This window comes from Ovis canadensis, chromosome X (assembly GCF_042477335.2).
Source record: "Ovis canadensis isolate MfBH-ARS-UI-01 breed Bighorn chromosome X, ARS-UI_OviCan_v2, whole genome shotgun sequence".
Classification (NCBI taxonomy): domain Eukaryota; kingdom Metazoa; phylum Chordata; class Mammalia; order Artiodactyla; family Bovidae; genus Ovis; species Ovis canadensis.
In genome coordinates, this window is record NC_091727.1 from 15,828,436 (window position 1) to 15,853,286 (window position 24,851).

Sequence of the window (24,851 nt, forward strand, 5' to 3'; positions counted from 1 at the left end):
AAAGCTAAAATCACTACCTGATGAGCTTCATTACCTCTCTCTCTTGGTAGACTTGCCATGCTTTTGCACAAACATCTCTCAACTGCTGTAGTGGTATCTTAACTTGACTCATTTTTAAGACTTCCCAGAACCTGGTCCTGTTAGACATTATAGGAGCTAGAGCTTTCTATGTCTATGCAAGAATTTGCCACTGCTTGTCTAATTCAGAGACCCCCAAGAGGCTGCCCAGAGAGAAGATTTTTGGTATATTGGCTTGCACAGTGTTGGCAAACACATAGTGTTTTTATTTTTTAAATAAGTTGCCAACATTTAAAACTCAGGAAGATTTCTCAGAAACTCTGGATTTCCAGATTCTCTTAAAAATTTAGAAGGCTGGCAACAGTGAATCCACAGCTCTTCATGTGACTATCAGCTGAAGCAGTTACTCTTTTGATGGGTCAAGTGCTTGTCATCTTGTCCAAGGCCTGACCACTCCCTATGACCTTTCCAACTCTGAGGCCCACTGATTGTTGCGCTTAAGCCATGGCATTTCCTACACTTGGCCGTGTGACTCATTCACATTCCCTACCTGGACCTACTGGCCCAGCTGCTCAATCCAAGGTTGATTCAGTGTCCCTCTCAAGCCAACCACCTGGTTTCAATCGGGTTTCAGAAGCCAGGGATGGAGTCTTCACTCCTTGAACCTCCAGTTCTCCTCCATAAGATGCTCCCCATGAAACCTGAGAAAGCCTGTTTTGGGGCTCTGGGCATGAGGAGGCTCAGCTCTGGGAGCTGTTCAGGGGTTTCCATCCCCTCTTTGATTAAGGTCTATCCATTTGGCAAAATAAGGTGGTCAAGAGTTCAGGCTCTTAAATCAGCTCACTTTCTAACAGGTGACTTCACTGTGGTGTGATGCTGTTCTCTTGTGCAGAATGCGGCTGGATCCCAGGGGTATTGAGAGGGATAAATGAAAAAGATGCCCATCGTGTCCTAGTGACTCGTGCTTAAAAAGTGCACAATCTGGGCCAGCTGCTATCTTTCTCCTTCTCCATTTTTCACTTTTGGATTTTAGCAAATCAGTCCTTTAATTTTTAGAAAACATCTAATTTTCTTTCTCATTATCTTATCTCAGTTTTCTATTATGAAAATGCAAATTTTGTATTTTCAAAACTCTTTCTTAGATTTTCTGCATTCTTCTGCTAGACCATAATAGCAGGTTGGGAGCCAGGAAACCAGAACAGGGGGCCTGGAGAGAACCCGCAAGATGAAGGGGCTGCCTGCCCACAACTCCTCGGCTGGCCTCTCTTTCCCTCCCATCATCCCCGTGGGAGTCCATTCTTAATGCAAGCCACTCGCTGAAGTTTACCCCGAGCTCTGAGAGAATCATAGGTCAATACAATAATCTCTCCCCATTAGCAATCCTAACACCACACTTGAATAGTGTTTCCTGTGCCAGGCGCTCTTCTAAGGACCCACAGATATAACTGAGTTAGCCCTCACAAGGCCCCCTACGAGGCAGCAGCTCTTCTGATGTCGATTTTCTACATGCAGAACTGAGGGTAAGCAGCCACAGCCAGTGACTGAGAGCTGGGGCTGGAGGGGGCTCTGATGGGGTGGGGTGCTCCAGGGGCTGGGCTATAACCACTCCCGGAGTTCCCACAGGTAAAGTGCTCAAGAAAGAGCTGGGCCAGTAAGGGAGACATAAATGCTTTCATCCCTTAGATTAACGGAGCCATGTCCCAGCCCTGTGAACCCCTCTATCCACAAACACACTTCGCTGGGAAAGCCCCAGCAATCGGCAAGAAGCAGCCAGAGAGAAAAGGGACTCCTAGTGTGTGCTAAGACACACAGCACTCCTAGTGTGTGCTTGGACTGCAAGGAGATCCAACCAGTCCATTCTGAAGGAGATCAGCCCTGGGATTTCTTTAGAGGGAATGATGCTGAAGCTGAAACTCCAGTACTTTGGCCACCTCATGCAAAGAGTTGACTTGTTGGAAAAGACTCTGATGCTGGGAGGGATTGGGGGCAGGAGGAGAAGGGGATGACAGAGGATGAGATGGCTGGATGGCATCACTGACTCGAAAGATGTAAGTCTGAGTGAACTCTGGGAGTTGGTGATGGACAGGGAGGCCTGGCGTGCTGCGATTCATGGGGTCGCAAAGAGTCAGACACGACTGAGCAACTGAACTGAACTGAACTGAGTGTGTGCTATCCATGGGGTAAGCAGGTAGGCTGGCCCACCCCTCTTCCAAAGCCCACCATGCTCCTTTCAAACTCCTGTCTCAATACAATACTCAGTACAATATTTTACCCCGGCACAGCCTTTCCAGGTCCCTAAATCCCTGGTGACTTTTTTCAAACTGTTTTTTAAATCACTTCATTAACCCAGGCAAGGTTTTTTGTGTAGCGTGGTTTTTTCTCAAACTTCCTAACAATCTAATCACACCACGAACTGGAAGCTGTTTTTCTCTATCAACACTGGGAAAAGAGATAAGAAAGCTAGAGCAGTTTTTCTGGGCTGAAAATTTCTTCCCCTTATCCCCATCTCTTTCAATTTTTTCCAATTTGAGATTGAACCACTCTGCATCTCTAATGCCATGAATTTTACCCAGATCCTTAGTACAGGGACTCACTCAGTACCTTCCTAACTGGCCTCTCGCCTATGTTCTCTCAAAACAAAAATCTCTTTCTCTTACAGTAAAGCAGAAGAAAGCCTTTCAGTGAAGTCGTCCTCCTTATTATGAGGAAATACAGACAAGGTCCTCAGAAGGAATTACATCTTTTCCTAAACTATTCAATTTCCACCTGCTGTGTCCAGACAGCTTCCCTGGCCTCCTCAGCCTAGACTCTGCTGCACTGGCTAGCGGCTAGGTTCAGTCTAAGGGGATCTCCCCAGTCTCCTCTGCCAGCTGATGTCTGCCAGCATCGTCCCCATGTTGTCTGTCCTGAGGATGAGGGTCATGTTAGAACTCTGCTGGGAAACCACCAGGATCTGGTCTCCAGTTGCAGGCACTGCACTGCTCCTAATTCCTTCCAATATGTCGTGCTGTATCCAGCATAGGACTGGACACCTCTGGAGGGCAAAATAGCATCCATTGGATTTTAACAGCTCCACAGCCCCGCACACACAGTGCTCAATAGCTGGCTCTCTCCCTCCTCTGCCTCCAGAGTGCCTCCTCAGCACCCTCCCTGCTTTCCAGCCCTGTGCATTCCTGATTCTAAAGGCCAGGGTACTGTCTTGGAGGGCAGAGTTACATGGACTGCATACACCATTTGGGACTGCTTTAAATTGGGTTTACTCTAGCACCCCTAGCATCACACACCCACACCAGATTGTGCAGTTTTTAAACATCCTATGTGAATGGTCGAAATAATGACTATTTTCTGCTAGGTGGCTTCCCCACTGGTGGCTCAGACGGTAAAGCGTCTGTCTATAATGCAGGAGACCCAGGTTCGATCCCTGGGTCGGGAAGATCCCCTGGAGAAGGAAATGGCAGCCCACTCCAGTACTATTGCCTGGAAAATCCCATGGACAGAGGAGCCTGGTAGGCTACAGTCCATGGGATTGCAAAGAGTCGGACACGACTGAGTGACTCCACTTTCTTTCTTTCTGCTGGGTGGCAGTTTGGTTTAAAGACCACACTTGACATTGACAAAACAGGCTTCCTTTCCTGGATGTCTTAGCAACAGGTCTGGGATCTGACCAAAAAATTAAGCCAGGGGCCTATAATATTTTGGAGACACTATCCAACAAGTTGTCAGCTGTCCCCTGAAAGAGCTCTGAACACTGTCTGAATTGCTTTGTACTTTACTATGTCCCCAGCTCTCACACTCAATTGAGAGTCACAAGCAAAATGATACAGTTTATTTCTGAAATCTTAAAACCCTCTCATATCAGAGAGTGCTCTCTCCGGCTCTCCTCTTACCTGAGCCTGACCCCTCTCTAGCCACACCTCATTCTACATTTCTCACTCTTCAAAGCACCCCATTTAACACTTAACGGCCCTGCACTGTATCCCCCTACTTTTCAAAAGTCATCTAATGAGTTAATCAACCAAGTAATGTTTCACTATAAGCAGACAAGTCCTACCAGATAGAATATGTGTGGTTTTTTTAAGTGAGGTGTAATTTATACCTCAGTTAAAATATAATATACAGGTCTAAAATGTTTAAATAAAATATACAGATTTAAAGTGTCTGACAAGTGTAACAATCCTGAAATACGTATTTAAAGAGTTACATTTTTGGAGAGGGATCATAATGGTGGGTTGTAGAGCCAGGGCCGTGTGTTCCAGTAGAAGACTAGAAATGGTATGAGAAGAGCAGTCGGGGCCTTCCACCCCACTCACCCACAGTGAGCTGTTTCACCTCTGGGCCCTCTGCTTCCTCAGGCATCAATACAAAGACTGGACCAAATGGCTTTGGAAAGCCCTCTTGGACTTATTCTGTCACTAAATAGGATATGTAGATAGGCAAGCAGACAAGCAGGGAGCTGTCCTTGAATGCTCCCGAGGAGGGTAGCAGCCTTGAGGCCTAGGCCTCCCGATTCAGTTAGCCTGTGCTTCTTTTGTTTAGATCAGGTTTCTGTAAGCCATGGCAAACCCCGGGGCAGAACAGGAATCCCCTGACTTTGTTCAGCCTTCTAACTAAGAATGGGTTTTACATTTGCAAATAGTTGAAAAAAGCCAAAAGAAAAATAATATTTTATAATGCATGAAAATTTCATGAAATTCACATTTCAGGTCCCATTGGAATACAGTCAAGCTCACTCATTTGCATATTTGCCTATGGCTGGTTTCACAGTACAACAGAGTTGAGCAGTTGCATCAAAGACCACATGACTCCAAATTGAAAATATTTACTATCTGGCCCTTTACAGAAAAAGTTTAACAACCCTTGCTTTAGACCATCTAGGTAATAGACTACAGGCTGGTATCACTCTCTCTTCCAATGTTTAAGTGGAGACTTCAGGATAGATTTCCAGGAACTCTCATTTCTAAATACCCTTGAACCAGCAATGGGCAATTCCCTACACACTGTCATTAGTCCCTTAATAAGAAAAAGCCTTTGCAGACAAAGACAACACATATATGCAGAATACAGGGCAGGAGTGATCCTCTGGGAACACATTTCTTATAAACAAGAGTAAATGATAATTAGTAGTACATTTGTCCAAACCAATTCATTCCTATAACCTCCACTTTAGAAAACTCAAGTTCAACTCATTAAGTGCATACATAAAATATGTACAGCTTTTCTGTATGTCAATCATACCTCAATAAAATGGTTTAAAAAAAGAAAAATCAAGTTCATAGGTTCCACAACGCTTAAGGAACTAATATGTGACTAAGGAAGAACAAGGAATTGGTCTTGATGAATATAAAAATGAGAATTATTAGACTTCCCTGGTGGTACAGTGGATAAGAATCTGCCTGTCAACGGAGGGGATACAGGTTCAATCTCTGGTCCAGGAAGATTCCGCATGTCTTGGAGTAACGAAGCCCACGAGCCACAACTATGAGCCTGGGAGCTGCCACTACCGAAACCTGTGCATCTGGAGCCTTGCTCCACAAGAGAAGCCATCGCAATGAGAAGCCTGCGGACCACAACAGAGTTAGCTCCAGCTCGCTGCGACTAGAGAAAGCCCGAGCGCAGCAATGAAAGAAGACCTAGAGCAACCAAAAGTAAATAAATAAACAGACAAATAAATTTAAAAAATAAAAATTAGAATCACTTTAGTAATCCAACCATTCCTGGATTAGGAATCTAGCTAATCCAGTCTATCGATATTGTTAGGCTTTGGTCCTACTTCAAATACTTCTTTCAGATGTCCTAAGTAGGACTTCTTTTACTAAAAAAACTTTACCTTTCTGTTTTTCCATTTAATCCACAGCATTTCAATCACTGGCCTATAAATCAAATTTAAATAAAGAATTAATAGCATCAGGAATTCCCTGGCAATGCAGTGGTTAGGAGTCTGGGCTTCCACTGCTAGGAGCCCAGGTTCAATACCTGGTCAGGGAACTAAGGTCCCACAAACCATGTAGCACAGCCAAAACTAAATAAATGTATTTATTCTAAAAATGAATGATTGGCATCAAAATGATTTCTATCCAAACTATATTCTGATAGGCAATACAGGCAAATGTATTTTTGATTTATTTCTTTTTGGCTGTGCTGGGTCTTTGTTGCTACATGGGCTTTTCTCTGGTTGCAGTGAGGGGGGCTACCCTCTAATTGTGGTGCATGGGCTTCTCCTTGAGGAGACTTCTCTTGTTACAGAGCACAAGCTCTAGGGGTGTGGGCTCAGCAGTTGCAGCTCCCAGGCTCTAGAGCACAAGCTCAGAAGTTGTGACACAGGGGCCTAGCTGCTCCACGGCATGCAGGATCTTCCCAGACCAGGGATCCAACTCATGTCCCCTGCATTGGCAGGTGAATTCTTCACCATTGAGCCACCAAGGAAGTCCTGTTCGTACCATTCTTACAGAAATGTGTTAATTAGGGAAAACAAAAGCCTACAAATAAATGAGCTGACTAGAGGGGGAAAGAAGGCAGTGGCACCCCACTCCAGTACTCTTGCCTGGAGAATCCCATGGGCAGAGAAGCCTGGGAGGCTACAGTCCATGGGATCGCTAGGAGTCGGACACAACTGAGCGACTTCACTTTCACTTTCATGAATTGGAGAAGAAAATGGCAACCCACTCCAGTGTCCTTGCCTGGAGAATCCCAGGGACGGGGGAGCCTGGTGGGCTGCCGTCTATGGGGTCGCACAGAGTTGGACACAACTGAAGTGACTTAGCAGCAGCAGAGGGGGGAAAAAGTCCTTCAAAAGAAATACGCCAGGTTGGCTTAAAAAAAAACCACAACTCCTACAAAAGAAATATGCCAATAGGGGGAAAAAACACTATGGTGATATTTATTTTTATATTTTTACGACAATCAACAGAGCCATGGTCATATCTCCAACACAACCTTTTTGGAGACCTGTGGAAAACCTCACACAGGTGGGAAGGCAAAACTTGTGGTCCTGGGGACCACAAGTTCATATACTCACATGCCTTTTGCAAACTATGAAGCATAATTTAAATTTAAGGCAGGCCTGAAAGCAACCCAAATGTCCATCAACAGATGACTGGATAAACAAAATGTGGTCTATCCATACAACAGACTATTATTCCCCCATAAAAAGGAATGGAGTACTGACACATGCTTCAGTGTACATGTATCTTACAACATTATACTAAATGAAAGAAGTCAGAAAATCCCATTCCATTTATATGAAATATCCAGAACAGGCCGATCTATAGAGATCGGCCAGAGGGGGAAGGGTGGGGATAGCTAAAGGGAACAAAGTTTCTTTTTGAGGTGATAAAAATGGTCAAAACTTGACTGCAATGATGGTTACGTAACTCTGTGAATACAATTTAAGAAAAGCAGTGAATTGTACATTTTAAAAGATGAACTGTATGGTATATAAATATCTTAATAAAGCTGTTTAAAAATTTTTCAAGGCAGGCAAAAGATGTTAATTAAGCAACAAGTTTTGGTGGTGTGTTTAAGATTCATAAAAGTCATCAATGCTATTTTTATGTCTACTGTAAAGAAAAACAAATCCTAAATCAGTCTTATTTCCATCAAGACAGCTAAAAATTTTAAGTATACTGAACACAATGCTCTTTTCAAAAAGCTCAGTACAATTATAACTGATCTTTTACAGCAAATACAATTTTAAAAGATGCAATTTCCCACTAACCATCTTTGCCTCTTAGACCACTATTTGAGCAAAGTTTCAGAATATCTGGAAACACGTGAAAGCCAAAGAATCGCTGCTAATACCTATGAAGAGAAAAATTTCTTACAACACCGGCTTCTTATTCAGAGAGAGAAGGGAAATGTGTACACTTTGAAACTTGTCCTTTTTAAAATTTCTTTCTTGCTAGGAAGCTTTATATTTCTTAGAAGTTGTTTATCAGCCTTAAAGGAGAAACTCATATTTCTAGTCTTATTACACTTCAGGTGAAGAAGGCATTTTCCTAAGGTATTCTTATAACTTCACAGAACAATGCTGGATGCTCGAGATATCTGGGTTCCTGCCTCGGTATCCGGCCCATGGGTGGTGGGGTGGAGTGGGGGGTAGGCGAGCAGCAGTGGTCTGTCCTGGCCACCACTCAATTCTCCATAACTGAGCGCGGCACACATGGTACAGAGTAGGCACCGAGATACATTTATCAAGTTGAATCAAGAGCTTGGGGTTACATCAAGTTATTCTCAAATCATTTTAATTTACAGGGAAAAGTTCCACAGAAATTTGAATAACCTTATTGGGTATAGAAGATCAGCAAATATCAGATATTGAGGCACATCATATTTTCCTCATCCCATGCTGGAGCTACTCAGGGAACAGAGAAATAGACTTCTGAGACATAACTGCCCCTTCTCAAGAAGTTTGGAAATTAGTGGCTCAAAGCAGTCAGACATGAAACAGTTAAACAGGGAGCCAGTTTCCATGTAGTGGCGAGAACAGTGGATTCACCAGAAGTGAGCTGGAACCAGGACTGCCCCGGTGCAAGGTCATCTCCAGGAGCGTGGGTAAAACACACAGCAGCCCCCTGGCCAGGGTGTGGGGGAGAGGAAATGAGAAGGGGCAGGCACGCGTGTTCTACCAACCCTTCCAGGGAGAGGATGGGGATGCAAGAGAAGCCGGGAGGCCAGAGGCAGGGAAGGGGAGAGGGGGTGGACCGAGAGAGCTCCAGGAGGGCTGTGGCCCGGCACAGCTGTGCAAATGATACCTGCCGAGTTAGAAAACAAATAATCTGAGAAACTTACTTAATATTGAATTTTCAGTTTTGAAAACAGTTCTTCTTATTCCCAGCCTCATCGTTCCTCCCAAATTGCCAGGGTTGTGCTCCGGCATATCAATCACCTTAGAAAACAAAACAAGCCCAGTTTTGGATCTTGCAAAAACATTATTTTCCAAATTTCAAGCTTTACTTTTAGGGGATGCTCACCGAGTAAGGATGTTCCCTGTAAAAATAAAATGTGATCGTTCCTTCCAATTTTCCTATTCAAACACGGTTATGCTTTTATACACTCCTCACAGTATGCTGCCTTTTCATCTCTGCTTCTCATCTTTCATTCAAATCACAGGTACAAAATTTACTGGGAACATCTTCATGACCTCCCTCCTGTCATTATTCAAACTCAGTTTTGGTCAATGTTCACACTTCAAGTTCTGGCCTTCTGGGACCTTCCACGTTGGTCTTCATGTCCCTCATAATAATAACCCTCTCCTGCTGCCCACTCCATTTCCTAAAGATTTTCTAAAAGCAAATGGCATTAATACAGTCAGCTATTGTTATGTGCAGATGCCGAACCCATGGACATGGAGAGCCGACTGTACTAATCTGCAGAAAATCTTTAGAAGGATTTCTTTTTTTTTTTTTTTTGGCCCGCGCTGCGGCATGCACGATCTTAGTTCCCCGACCAGGAATCAAACCCGTGTCTCCTGCAGTGGAAGCACAGAGTGTTTCACCACTAGACTTCTTCTAGAAAGATTCCTTTTATTAAAAATATATATCATCTATTCTAGCATATCCCATAGCTCAGAAACCTAAGCATCACCCTGGATCTCCCTCTCCTTCACTCCTCACACCCAACATGTCAAGTCCTATCCACTTATCCACTCCAGACTTCCTGCACCCATCTATAGTTCCTACTACACCCATTACCATAGCCTTTCACCCAGGCTGCAGCCAGAGCTCACCAACTTGCCACACCCCACATTTACATACCCCTCACTACCCTGCACACTGCAGGCAGAGTAGTCATGGGATTTCTCCTGCTTGAAATCTGTGACTACGTGGTACTGGCCCAGCCGAGCCCTTCGGCCTCACTTCCCATGACTTTACCCTCCCACCTTGAGCTGGTCACCAAATCCTCCTTTAGTTCAAGTGCATCTTCTTTCCTGCCACCAGGAGGACTTGGAACATCTCTCACTCCCCTACTTTCTTTTCCTAAATTAATCCATCCTTAACTTTAAGGTCTTAGTTCAATACGAGCTTCCCGGGAGCTGATCCTCCCAGGCATCACAGCCTAGTTGGGGTCCTCTAGCAACATGTTCCCTGTCACTGTGTCCCCTTCAGTTTGTGTGAAGAGTGCTTTGTGTGCTAGACTGTGAATCTCTAAGAGCTGGGCTGCTTTTCGCTTTTACCATTGCATTCCCAGCCCCTAGCACACATGGAGCTGGCAGCTGGTGTGCACTGAATGGATGCATGGAGGACGGAATGAACTCAGAACAAATAATTTCAGATTTATCTTTAGGATTAATTCACAGAAATCCAGAAACACGTGATTTTTTTATGAAAAGCCTGTTCTGGTTCATCATTGGTCTATTTTCTCAGTTCTGTTCACTACAATCTTATGGTTTTACTTCACCTTTTAAAAGTTGTTAAAAGAGACTATAGTTGGGTGATTTAACCTGCTCTAATGGAATTGCTCAAGTTTCCTCTCATAAAACCTTTCCGTCCTTGTTTTTTTTTTTCTATACCCTAACTACCACTCTACAGGAAACCTTGACAACTGGAATTTTCCAAGAACCTGTCTGATCTTATCAATGCCCCAGGACTTTCTGAGCCACCTGAACCCTGTGGCCCCAGTATACTGTAAGAGTCATTGAGGGGAAGGGGTGGAGAAGAAAACTTGACGACATGCCTTGGCAGATGAAGTGCTCAGTTCTGAAGTGCTCTTGGCCTTGGCATGTCTTTCCTATCTTCCTGGGTCAGCTAATTACAGCTAGATTAAGTATTATGGGAGTGAGGTGAGAGAGGGCATTAGCTTCCAGTTCAGAAAGCTGAGCTGTTAATAAATGCCCAGCCCTTTGGGTATTTTCTACAAAAGAGCAGATAAGACTATACCACCTGCCACAGACTCATAAGAAACCCTAGACTGATTCACAGCTTCAATTTCCACTTCAGTTGAAGACAATCTGAACCCTTTAGGAAGACTACAGCAATAAACTCCCCTTGTTTCTTCTTGTAAGTGTAATGTGATGCTTCAAGTCACCCTTACTTACTGTACTGGGTTTTTCCACTCAGGAAGAGTGGCTTTTTCACTTATTATTAGCATGCTTGGAATTCAAGGACTGTTCTGGTATATAAATCACTGAGAATGGAGTCAAATGACCCAACTAAGAACAGGAATCCTGCCTTACTGCTTACTTACTTGGGATGAATCTGACAAACACAAGGCCAGAAAACACTTCCAAAAGAGGTATTTCCAAAAGCTAAATGTAGTGGGCACAGGGCTGCCTAAGGGTCTTAAATATTCCTCCAACATAGGGGGAAGTCTGGAAATTCCTGAAAGAGCAATATAAGAATATTATTTAGATATATGAAGGTAAATATCAAGAGAAACAGCTATAAGAGTGGAGGGTGGTAGAGAGAAGGTGAGGATTACTGAATTTTTTCCTTATAGACTTTTTGCAATTGTTGGCTCTTTCAACTTTGAACACAGCATTACTTTAATGAAAATACAAATTGAAGTGCCAAATGGTGAAATATATCATGTAGACCTTCCTTCTACTAGGGTACTTGTTCACATTATCCCCACTGTTTTCATAGCAATAAGTAAGACCTTCTCCTGAAATGATAGCACAGAAAGAAATCCCAAGGTGTAACTGCCATGGTGACCCTCCAGTTAAAATATGCTACCACAAGAAACCATCAGAGAGGCCAAGAAAATGTTAGAGAAAAGATAGGGTAGTAGATGGAAGTAGCTTTCCAACTCTGAATGATGCTCTGAACAGCAAAGAAAGAAGAAAAGCAGAGCGAGAACCGACAGGAAGCCACATCCAGTGGATGCCCATCACACACTCAGTAGAAGAACGTCCAGGCCAGGCACCAGCTGGGGGGAACACAAACACACCAGAAGGGGACAGCTGGGGACGGCAGAGAACACAGGGCACCTCTGGCCATGCCTGGCCCAACCATCTGCCTTGCAAAGGTGTCAGGCCATCCTACCAGATCTAAAGATGACAGTAAGACTGCCTCTCAGGTTACAGGTGACCTGATTCAGCAGCAAAATTAAGGAAATCATCTGGGTTCCTGGCATTCCTTCCACAAAAAGCTGAGAAACAGGAGAACATCACAGTTTCAAAACATATATTTTATCATTACTGGAGTGGTTAAAGAAAAGAATCTCAGAAATCCTTTAGTTTTAATCCCCACCATTTCCAAAATACCCTAGATTTTGCATCTAAGAGGAAAAGGTCTCTACCGTTGCAAAAAGGGTCGCCTTTGCCCATTCTGAGCATGCCTAAATACAAGCTGTCATGTGATCCCCACTAAAGATCCATCCTTTCTTGGAACCAAGCCATAGACTAGAAGAAAAATAAAAAAGGATCAATAAGTAACGAATATTGGTGGTGATAAAGCTTTAGGAGATGTAAAAGTGTCATGTAAGGATAAACATGGCCCTAATTAACCTTTACCAAAGTTTCTGCAGCCCACGATAAAAGTGTAATGGTTTTAAGACTTCACGAGTCCTGGGTGCCTTACACAAGAAAGTCTAGGAAAGTTAGGCTCCCTTATCAAAAATGAAATTCCTTCTTTTTTTTTTTTTTTTTTTTTGCCACAATGCATGGCTTGTGGATCTTAGTTCCTCAATCAGGGGTTGAACCCAGGCCCTCAGCAGGGAAAGCACAGAGTCCTAATCACTGGACTGCCAAGGAAATCCCAAAGATGGAGTTCTTAAGTGGCAGTGTGAGAAAGAGTACAAGCCTTCTGACCTACCCGACAGAGCCCTGGTAAGCCCAGCTTCTCCCATGTTCCTGGCCTCTGGACATTTCATCTGGGGACACTCGGGGAGGCTATCTCCCAGCAGATTGTCTCCAGTAGCTAGCCAGCTATAATAGCCTCCATCATTGCAGATCAAATATAACCCTCCCATGTGACACTCAGGTTCCACCTCATTCAGGAACCATCTATGCTCTTCCTACATATTCTCACCTGTGGTTTCTACCTCAGCTTGGACAAGTCCATGGCCAATGGCACCTCTGCTTCCCTCCCCACAACTCCACTACATACATATCGCCTCTTCACTACTTCCCCTGAGACGGCTTCTCCCCACCATCCCACATGGGCTCCTGCTTTAGGGGCACCCTCCAGTTCTCCTTATCACGCCATACTTAATACCAATGTTGTGCTCACCCTATCAAAGAAATGACCTACACATAGTTAATTCATTTCAAGTAAGCGGTAGGCTGAATAATGGCTTCCCAAAGATGTCCAAGTCCTAGTCCCCAGAAACTATGAATATGTTGCCTTCCGTGGCAAAAGGGATTTTGCAAGCCTGCTTAAATTAAGGCTTTTGAGATGGGAAGACTATCTGGGGTTATCTGGGTAGGCCCAATGTAACTACAGAGTTTTCATAAGAGGAAGCAGGAGGGTCAGAATCAGAGATAGACAGGTAACAATAAAACAGAGGTCAGAGTGAAAGGAAGAGAGGGAGATTGGAAGAGGCCACCTGGCTGGCTTTAAAAATGGAGGAAAGGGCCATGAGCAGGCAGTCTCTAGAAGCTGGAAAAGGCAAAGAAATAGATTTTCCCCTAGAGCCACCAGAAGAAATGCAGCTCTACCAACCCACTTCTGAGCTCCAGACCTGTAAAAAAAAGTAAAGTTGTCACTACGTTGGTGGTAATCTGTTACAGCAGTGATAGGAATCTAATACAGTCCTTTACTGTATACAACTTTAACCTCTTCAATCATTTCATATATGCATCTCCTCTCAGAAACTAAGGTATGGCGTTCTCACACACAAGGACTAGATTTTCTTCTTTAGCTCCACCAGAGTTCAGCACAGTGCCAGGTTCGGACAAGCACTCCATCATTAAATCTCCCTGGATTTTAATTAAAAATTAACAGAGGAGGCCCAGGGACTGGTCAGTGAGCCCACATGGAATAGAGAGTCTCTGAGATCAAGTTGCAGACAGAAGGGGAGGGGCAGTGGCCTGTTCTGAGGCTGAGGCACACTGGGCCCAAGCCCAACTCTCACCTGATACACGTGATACAGGGCCAGCACTTCCCTGCAGCCTCAGGGCAGCATGAGGATGGAATTTACAAAGGTGAAAGTATTAAGCAGTCTCAGAAATATGTACATATTTTCCAGCCTTTGAAATCTGGTTTTTTCCATCAGTAAAGAAGGTCTGTTATTTACACCAGGAAAAGACGACTCATACCTTCAGGTGTGATTATGACACAAGTCTAAGTCCTACCTCTGGGCCTCACACTAACATTGTTGACCAGCTCTCCTCACAGAAACCTACTCCTGGGACCAGGCAGGTGGCGTGGTAGCTGAGAGTGCAGCCTGACCTCGGACTTGAATTCCAACTCTGCCAGTTCCCGGTTATGTGCGACCTTGACTGGGTCCTTGCCCATCTCCATACATGAGCATCCACTTCATAGGGATGCTGTAGAACTTCTGGAGCTAACAGGTCATGTGTGGCAGCAGCTTCCCTGGTGGCTCAGTGGTAAAGAATCCACCTGCCAATGCATGAGACACGGGTTCAATCCCTGGTCCAGGAAGATCCTACATGCCGTGGAGCAACTAAGCCCCTGTGACACAACTACTGAGCCTGTGCTCTAGAGCCACAACTACTGAAGCCCACGAGCCTAGAGCCCGTGCTCAACAACAAGAAAAGCCACTGCAATGAGATGTTTGAGCACCGCAACCAGAGAGTAGCCCCCCACTCATCACAATTACAGAAAAGCCCGTGCAGCAACAAAGATTCAGTAGAACCAAAAATAAACTAACTAAATAATTTTTTAACTTAAACAAAAAGTGAAAGTTGCTCAATCATGTCTGACTCTTTGCAACCTAGAATTCTCTAGGCCAGAATACTGGATTGGGTAAGCCGTTCCCTTCTCCAGGGAATCTTCCCAACCCACGGATCGAACCCAGGTCTCCTGCATTGCAGCTGGGTTCTTTACCAGTTGAGCCACCAGGGAAGCCCAATTAAAAAAAAAAAAAACAAAAAGCAGCCTTCAATAGTCATGGGTTAGGAGGAACCCAGGGCAGAGGCTGGAAGTGGAAGGTGAACGCCATCATGGAGGCATGTAGAGGGCTCCCTTTTAGGGACAGCAGAGCTTTGAAGTCAAGATCTCTTCCAGACCTCAGCATCAAAGACAACACGAACCCAGAGACAGCACTTCATACCCATTTTGCTATGCGGAGCCCAGAGGTGCTTTCTGAGGCACTGCTGTTGTGGCCTTTGAGTAGAGTAACCTGGCCACCAAAGTCTGTGGTATCCCAAGCTTGTAAAATAAGTTACTCTCAGCTTTCCTAGGAAAAACTGAAGTCTGTCCAAAGATCAAGCAATTGAACAGTCAGGTGAAGTAACCTTTGCCTCTCCATTTTTCCATTACCCATCTTGTGCCTGTCATTTTTTCCGCTTTCTCTGGTTTAAAAATGCACTCTTTTGAACACACCCTGTATTTATCACCCATCTCCATACATTTTTAGTTAATGTTTCATAAGAATATCTATTGGTGGATTTCATGTTTCCCACTTCAGGTTTACCCCCATGCTTGAGTCTACAGGTGATGAGAAAAATAAGAGACAAGAGAGGTCACTGGCAGAGGTGAGCAAGTAACAATACAAGAGGATCAGTGGGGTGTTTTTCCAGTTCTGTTAGCGTTTGCTGTGGTTGTTCAGTCGCTAAGTCGCAACGGACTCTTTTGCAACCCTATGGACTATAGCCCCAGGCTCCTCTGTCCATGGGATTTTCCAAGCAAGAACACTGGAGTGGGTTGCCATTTCCTTCTCTAAAGAATCTTCTCGACCCAGGGATCAAACCCACATCTCCTGCATTGGCAGGAGGATTCTTTACCACTGAGCCACCAGAGAAGCCAAGCCCTCTGTTAGCGTTTACTACAAGCCTAACTTCTGACAACAAGCAGCACTGGGCCTGTTTTAATCAGAGGTCCTCCCTTGAAACTAGAGATATGAAGCCTAAAAGATTGTTAACCAATATTGTTTCAAATGTTTTTCTTACAGTTACTTTTATATACACACATGCTCACACATGTGTCATATATACAATATGTCATGTGTTATAGATATATTATATATATTATGCCATATAATATATACTTGTTAAAATCATATAGATATACTGTTATTAAGATCATATATAATTATTAAAATCATTTCTTTGGGACGTCCCTGGTGGTCCAGGGGCTAAGACTCTGTGCTCCCAATGCAGAGGGCCCAGGTTCGATCCCTGGTCAGGGAAACAGATCCCACGCGCCACAAGGAAAAGATCCCAAATGCCACAAGGGGAATGAAGTAAATATTTTTAAAAATCATTTCTTCAATATAGACTCAAGAAATAAAACAATTACCATGTTTATTTTAGCTCACAAGTGCTAATTTGAGATGCTTTAAGATGATTTAAGAGATGATTTAAGATGCTATATCAACAATTAACGAGATGTGAATAAAAGCTGTGATGATGAATGCACTGTGGTTGTGCAGGAGGATGTTTTTGCCCTTAGTAAATAAGATGCTGAGGTATTTAGTGGCTGTCTGGATGTCTGTAACTGATTCTCAAATGGTTGAGGCGGGAAGGGTTGTCCATAGAAAAAGAAAGCAAATGTGGAAATGTTAGTAATTAGTAAATCTGAGTGAAAGTTGGGTTGGTATTCATTGACTTTTCCTAAAAATTTTCTGTAGATTTGAATCTTTTAAAAAAATGTGTTATATGAAATACATATTTCTTTTCATAACCATTCAACAACAGCCTCCTTCCTCCCAGGTAAAACAGAGCATAAGTATAAAAACCTGAGAAATTCTCTAAAATCTTGATTAAAATATATTACCAAAATCAGAACACTATTTTTTTATATTTTACAAGTAAAAGCAAAATGCCTGTCTTTAAGAAGTGAGCTAGCACACAGTCAGTACCATGCACAGAAGTATCTCAGTCACTCAGTCATGTCCAACTCTGCAACCCCATGTTTGCAGTCTGCCAGGCTCTCTTGTCCATGGAATTCTCCTGGCAAGAATACTGGAGTGGGTTGCCATGCCTTTCTCCAGGGGATCCTCCCAACCCAGGCATCGAACCCACGTCTCCTGCATTGCAGGCAGATGCTTTACCATCTGAGCCACAGGGGACCCCACTGATGCATACCATAGTCAAATAATCTGTAATAAAGGCTAGAATAACATACACAAGACAGCTAAAATGCATGGAATGATCAAGGCTCAGGATTGATGGGAGCTTTCAAGAAATTCTATACATAAGATTTCACATTTGTTCTTCAAGGTAAATAAGGCCTTAGAATTTTAGAACTGAAAAGCATAGAGAGAAATATAGTGCAATATTTCAATCCTGAATCTGTACATAATATAACAAAGGGTCAGAGAAAAATAAATAAAAAATAGAAAAGGTCCATAAAAGTATGGATGTATACAAGTATTTAAATGCTTGTAAGTGCTTTTAAAGTTGATCTGGAACCCCTTCTTATGAGTTACAATCAGTATTGGAATAATGCTCCTGGGAAATGTCCTAATTCTTTCATGAAACTCTTTCCAAGAGAAATAAAATTAGTCTCCAATTTTAAATCCTGGCAGTTCCAAAAGTTTTAAGTAATTCTAATTGAATAAAAGTAAGTCAACTGTTTTCACAAGTTTTTAGAATGATTAACAAAATAGATTTGGCAAGGAAAAACAATGAAGACATAAAAAGCACATATGGGAGCAGCAAATAATGAAAAAGTAGAAAAAAAGACCATGCTACTCGGCAATATTGCTTTGCCAAATGAAATCACAAATTATTGTGTATCTCCCCCCTACCCCACTTCTTAAACCTGCTTCTTGATGATACTTTACTCATTATTATTCAAAAAATTAAGCCGCTTCGGGTGGCAGGGTCTGGGGAAGGGGCAGCAGGTGCCATGTCGGCGTCCCAAAGGAGGCAAGAAGCCCCTGAAGCAGCCCAAGAAGCAAGACAAGGAGATGGATGAGATAAGACATTCAAACAGAAACAGAAGGTGGAGTAGAAGAAACTAAACATAAGAGCTAAAAGCTAAGGCCTCGGGGAAAGGCTCCCTGGTCACAGGTAGAATTAAGAAATCTGGAAAAAAGTAAGCTATCCCTTGCGTCTGAGGCAATGATGACCCTTAGTTCCATTTCTGTGTAAACATGTGGATTCCTTGCCATAACATCTGTTGCCATCTATAGCTAAAATGAAGTGCTGTCTTGGAAACATTTAAGAATAAACTTTGTAAAAAATAAAGAAAGAAAGAATTAACTTTGTAAAAAATAAACAAATAAATAAATAATAAATAATAAATAATTTAAGCACCTAATATGCACAAAGGGACTTTAAAGGCTATACATAATTTTTTCAAACTATTTAGTATTTGATCTTTTATTTCAGCATTTTTTTCTTGATGTGCACAAAATTATGTTTTTCAAAACTAAATAGGAAACTAAATTTTAAAAAACCCAACCCTTCATATTTGAGCTTTCTGAAATATGAACAGTGAGAAAATATCCTAATTCCACTTTGGAGAGAAAATATAATCTAAGGAGTAAAGAATCCAAGCGTACCCTTGGGACTCTGAACCATTAAGTAACCATCAAGGTGGCCCTTTATTGGATCTTGCCCTTAATTATGAAGTTCATGCAGTCTTAAGATTGGGTTTCAAAAACCATTAATAATTACCCTTAAATGGCAAACAAAAGGAAAATTTCACAATCAGGGTGGTGTGTCTGTTAAGACTATAAAAGTCACACGATCCGGCTCAGCTCCTCACACTCCTGTTTGGTTCTTCTAGCTGCCTCACTGCTGAACGGCCAGGTAAGTGTGCTTTTAGTACTTTTAGCAGCTCCTTCTGCTTCCTTTCAGAATGGTGTGAAAGATCATGGTCTAGAGAAAAAGTGGATTTGTGCCATCTAAAGATATTACCAGTAACTTAAGAGGCTAGAAGCTATGGTCAGCTTTCTTCAAGACCACAGCCTACAGTGTGCAGATCAGGTACAAGCGAAGAATGTCATAATTACTAGTAAAAGTATTTGACTTCAAAGCCTATCTTCTAACAGATGTACTCTAAGAACAGACATTTCACATACTATCTAAGATGATTATTTTAAAAACACATTCATTAGCAATCACTGGTACATTGCCATTTCCACAGTTCCTACCCTCCTCTCTCCTCCTCCTCCTCCTTTCTATCTCCTCCCCTCCCCTTCTGTTCTCTCTCACCTTGCCCAAAAGCACTCAACTCCTGCTGGCTATCATCAGTATAAAATACTCTGGCTTTCTGTTAAGTTCATTGTTTTCCCAATTTACAGGACACCAAAATGAGTGCCAAAAAGTCTCCAGAAGAACTGAAAGGCATTTTCGAAAAATATGCAGCCAAAGAAGGTGATCCAAACCAACTGTCCAAGGAGGAGCTGAAGCTATTGCTTCAGACGGAATTCCCCAGTTTGCTGAAGGTGAGTGCACCACCACAGAGTCCACTGACAGGGCAGGGATGGTGGGAAGGACAGGGAGAAGGGAGGACTCAGGGAGAGGCTAAGGTCCTCAATGACACTGATCAGAGCTCCATTTGGAGCAGAGCACCCAGCAGCCAAGGTGTGGGCATCACCTGAGAGAGGACACTTGAATGCATGCCTTCCTCCTCTGGGGTAGGCTACATTTCAGATGGCAAGCTCCTAGAAAGAACGGGCTTTGCCGTCTATCGCCCCCAGCCTTGACACACAGTTCCCGAGGTGCCCAGTCATAGTAAACAGAAGCCACGATTGTACTTTTACCAAGATAGGTTTGGAAGACCCCTAGGTCGCCAAGCAAACATACTAAGTCCTTCAGTCTGGGTTCGGCACCTCTGTGTCAAGCTTTAGGAAAACAAAGAGACCTGTACAATTATAGAAGTTGGACTTGGATGTGCTTCTCTGTTATAGGTAGGATCTCTCAACTAGACCAACACTTACTTGGCAATCTGTTAAGGAAACTGGCTTCATGCTGATAAATTGCCCTCCTGCGACACCTATTTCTATTTCAAAAACATTTACATTTGTGTTAAGCACCTAAGTTTGTGTTAATGAGCAACAATATATTTCTAAACAACTTTTAGGAAAGGATTACATTTCCCCAGCCATAAAGTTTCTCATCAAAACCATCCCAGAGTTGTCAAAATCAAAATGCATCTAGAGGCAATAAGAAACAGGGAAAAACTGATTCTCTTTGCTCCTATACCCTTTCTTTCCCTTGGAACTAAAAATCATCTTCAAAATGGAAGCAACTGTGCAACTAACTGTTACATTTGACTTAGTCCCTATTTAGCTCTTACTTCAGAATCTGGTTCTCATATTTTAACCAGAAATGTCCCTTTTGCCAATATGACATATGAGGTTTATAGTTTCAGTTGCTGAGGTTTCTGTTTCTAGTACTAAAAAGCGAAGTAGCTGAATTTGATGACCTTATAATCAATTTTCTCACAGTTAAAATGTGAAACAACTTTTAAAAAGTTAAAGGCACTAGCAGAAAAAGAGATTTTCTAATTAAAAACCAACATTTCTAAGAAAGATTTAACTTTTCAAAAAACTCTTAAATTTTTCCAAAAGGAAGAAAAATAATAATAGGAATAAGAAAAAAATAAGAAAAAGAAGAAAAATAATAATCTGACAGGAAAGCCTAGGCAATCTAGTCAAGTTGTTTTTAAAGGTAAGATTGGTGAACTTTTCTGTATTTTTCTATATTTTATGTATTTCCTATAAAAAGCACATATGACTTTTCTAATTTGGATAAAGGTAGAATGACTAGTGGTAAGTTGTGAAAAATCTACATATGAAGTCATGTACTAATTGTATTTTCATACAGACTTTTTGTAAAACAGATGTTGAATAGCTAACTTACAGTGCGGTCTTGTGAGCGTAGCTAAGTGTCAAATGTCTTTGTAGGAATCTTAAGGGTTAAAACATACCTTGATGTAGAGATTTGCTGCACAACAGTGTGAACATACTTTAACATTACTGAACTGTATACTTAAAAATAGTTAAGATGGGGAATTTTATCTTATGTGTTTTCTACCAGAATTCAAAAAAGTTTTTTGAAGCTGACTTACAAACTAAACTGCTATTTCAATAGGTTTCCTGGATACCATTTTGCCAAAGAGACGCCTTACCTTAAATTCAGAGTTGTAATGGCTTTACAATTAGAGTTTTATGGTAGTGAAGGGGCTCAGAACAAGTCTCCCCGAAATATGCCATTTAAGCATGGAGATTATTTTGAACTAAAAGGAATCAAAACCCAGAAGATTCAGGGAAAGCTCTTAACCTCCCACTCAACTGCCTAAATTTACATTGGAAAGGGGAGCCTGTCCCAGGAAGAGAGCTCTTGCTTTAGATTCCTTTTTTCCTTAGAAATGTATTTGTATAACAGGCTAAATTTTTGTTTTCCAAACATCTCTGCCTTTCTATGAATGGCCTTCCTTCCCTTTGTATCCTTAGCTCAGGATGTTATATAAGCCTCAGTTACCTGGTTGCCCTTTGGGTCTCAAATTTTTATGGGGTACCCCATACGTATGTAATTAAACTTGTTTTTCTCCTGTTAATCTGTCTGTGTTGATTTAATTAATAGACCAGCCAAAGAACCCAGAAGGGAAGGAGGGAAATTTTTCCACCCCTACAGCACAGACAAAATTAAGTCTGCTTAAGTCACTACAGCAATACCATTAGTCAAAAGGGAGTCGGGCTGAACATGATCTGATGTTTTGATAACAAGCAGAGGTTCTCTGAGTGGTTGGTTCTCAGGATCAGCACTGCCCAGGAACTTGTTGGAAATATAGATTCTCAGATCTGACTCCAAGCCTAGTGAACTGGAAGCTCTGGGAGTAAAACCCCCAATCACCTTGGGTTTACTAAGGTCAGCAAGCCCACCTACCTGGTGTAAGAACCACTGAGCCAAAGTCACCTTGCATAGAAGTGGGCTGCAACACATGATTTGGGGGAAAAAACGGGATGGTTGCTAATCAAGGGGTTGAGCTCTAGAGTCCCTTCTTACCAGCTGGGAGCCCTGGGCAAGTCGTCTCAAAGCCTGTTTCCTCATCTGTAATGTGGATCTCCCCCACAAGGCAGCTGGGAGACTTACACAGGCCAAGGAAAAGCTTTGTCACAGAGCTGGCCCACAGCAAGCCCCTGGTCATATGCTGGCTCAGCCCTGGAGCTGGATGCTGAACTAGCTCCCAGGGAAACCTTAGAGCAGGGCCCCTCGGCAGCCAAGTGAAGCCCTGGGACTTCTCAAAAGAATGATTTAGATTACAAAGGAAATCAAGTATTTTAAAATATACATTATTAACTTCCAAATAATAAATGTGATATAGTTGGTTGTTATTTTTTTAATGGGGGGGTAGCCAGCTCTGTGACATGAAGCAATGCGACAACTAAGGTTTTTTTTTTCATCTCTCACTGTCAGTAACGTGACTAAAAACTCAGTTGCCTTTTTGGAACATAGACGCGGTGTCTCTAATTTAATGTGCAGCAGTAACTGACTTGTTTCTCCCCCTTTTCTATTCCCTCCTTTTTGTCTAAAACCAGGGTCCAAGCACCCTCGATGAGCTTTTTGAAGAACTAGACAAGAATGGAGATGGAGAAGTTAGTTTTGAAGAATTCCAGGTGTTGGTGAAAAAGATATCCCAGTGAAGGAAAGAATAAAATATCATTCTCAGTACTGGAAGAAGAGTGCCTGGGATGTGGTCCTACTCTGTACGAAACCATCAATGTCGCCACTTAATTCTTCACAATTGTAATGATCCAACACTGAGGTCTAATTACTGAATTAAAAAATCCTTAAACATGTCTCACCTTGTCAAGTACTGACTCCTGGAGCTTACTAGATTTGAAAGTAGCCTTAATTTGATGTAACCTTTATCTAATTTACAGATTTATAAAGTGGAAAAAGGGGGGGGGAGGGCCCAGAATAGTTCCATGATCATAGTTCCATGATCTTGACCAAAACCACAAAAATGGTGGCAGAGACTTGGAAAGAATTCTGATGAGTCAAACCAACTCCCTTCCTCCACTTGTCCGCCAGAATAACCCTCTCCCTGCTCTCCCTCTGCAGCCATGCAGGGGATCACATCATTCCCAACATTGACTCACATTTCACTCTAGTCAATGGCTAGTAAGAAACAGACTTCACAGAACAGACACTTGTCTTTAAAGTCATCTCCTAGCACCAGCTGTGCCTTTTCAATCACTGATCCTCTGGGGGAGCAGAAGGAACATAGGTCCAGAGAGTCAGCTTTATTCCATGACCAAACAGGTGGCCTTGGTTCTGGTATGTGATGTGAAAAATAAAAAGGACAGGAAAGCAGGGCCCTCCAGATCTGGCATCCTGTGTTGCTGGGATTCTGGGTATCTGAGAAGCAGCTAGCCCTCAAGTTCTGAAAGGTTGTTGTTGAATCACGACACTGGGATTCTCGGCCCCGAAGGAGAATTTAATCCAGGGCCAGAGCTCTTGCTCGCTCAGAGCTTTTGTGTAATAAAGTTTTATTACAGTATAGAGGAGATAGAGAAAGCTTCTGACATAGGCATCAGAAGTGGGCAGAAAGAGTACCCCCCTGCTAGTCTTCAGCTGGATGTTATATAGTCACTAGTGAAGTCGCTCAGTCGTGTCCAACTCTTTGCAACCCCATGGACACCAGGCTCCTCCATCCATGGGATTTTCTAGGCAAGAGTACTGGAGTGGGTTGCCGTTTCCTTCTCCAGGGAACTTCCCGACCCAGGAATATAGTCACTAGCAGTCTGCTAATGAAAGAAAGGAATGTCTTAAAACTCAGAATGGCACCAGGCCCCTCACCCATAAGATGCATTTTGGGATAATCTTGGCACAAATGGTTCATCCTGGGCCATAAAATGATTAACTTGAATCTTGAAGAAGGACAGATCACCATACAAATAGTTTCATTTACATAGATGAGAGGGACAATATCTGAGTATAACATACTGGTTTATCAAGTAGGTTCTGAGCCAAAAGGCGGAACCAACTTGAAGACAGAGTTTGGGGTAAATGCATAGTACATTAGCATAGCTTAAGATAAACATTTCCATAAGAGAAAGGCATTGGTTATCTCTAGGTTTGAGAATAGTTAACTTCAGGTGAAAGCAGGTGTCATTATGGCAACACAGTATTTTAAGAGAAACCTCCTTTAAAATTTGTATAGAGAAGGAAAAAATATCGCTAGTTTGTTTCCTCCTGCCGCTTAAGAGAAATAAAAATGTCTGAGACTTGCAGGCTATTTTCTCCGTTTGGAGACCCCTGGCCTTTCTGCCTGTTACCCTCTCAGTTCCACAAGCTGAGTCTAGTTCAGGGGAGGGAGGGAGAGATCAGGGAACATGGGAGGAGACTAACTTTCTTCTGCCCCCCACCTGACAGCTAAAATGACAAAGCCATATGAGTACAAGCTGGCCATGAGAGCCCACGACAGTGGTGCCATGGAAGCCAGGTTTTTATCCTGACCCCCACTCTCCTCTCCTCAGAAACACCAGCAAATCATCAGTGCTGCACACATTCTCTTTGATCAGCATCTTGACCTTTCTGTTCATTATCACCCTCCTAATGAGCCTCATTACACATTTTTTTCCCAATCACCCTTCCAATGAACATGAGCTAAAAAAAATTCTCTGCAAGGACACACACACACACAAACGAGTATCAGTGTTTATATGTTAGTTAGTGTTAACATGTTTCAGTTCAGTTCAGTTCAGTCGCTCAGTCGTGTCCGACTCTTTGTGACCCCATGAATCGCAGCACGCCAGGCCTCCCTGTCCATCACCAACTCCTGGAGTTCACTCAGACTCACCTTCATCGA

The 24,851-nt window shown here is 42.7% G+C and overlaps 2 protein-coding genes and 1 non-coding gene across 6 annotated transcripts in view; 2 read left to right on the forward strand and 1 right to left on the reverse strand.

The window, feature by feature from the left end:
- The window catches only part of CTPS2 (CTP synthase 2), a 114,066-nt gene that overhangs the window by 31,674 nt on the left and 57,541 nt on the right, over window positions 1-24,851 (reverse strand). For 3 of the 4 annotated variants that reach the window (XM_070291369.1, XM_070291370.1, XM_070291371.1), the window contains exon 14: window positions 8,806-8,902. In XM_070291369.1, the coding sequence (XP_070147470.1) occupies window positions 8,806-8,902 (97 nt within the window). Of the gene's footprint in view, window positions 1-6,900; window positions 8,769-8,805; window positions 8,903-24,851 lie in introns of those variants that run through there. The other variant, XM_070291372.1, reaches the window with a different exon arrangement.
- Window positions 16,195-16,267, forward strand: TRNAG-CCC (transfer RNA glycine (anticodon CCC)). The gene has a single exon. It is a non-coding gene; the product is annotated as a tRNA-Gly (tRNA).
- Window positions 18,594-22,836, forward strand: S100G (S100 calcium binding protein G). Its single transcript, XM_070291374.1, has 3 exons — window positions 18,594-18,838; window positions 19,333-19,476; window positions 22,576-22,836. Exons 2-3 carry the CDS (start codon window positions 19,342-19,344, stop codon window positions 22,678-22,680), a joined length of 240 nt encoding a protein of 79 aa, XP_070147475.1. The 5' UTR covers window positions 18,594-18,838; window positions 19,333-19,341; the 3' UTR covers window positions 22,681-22,836.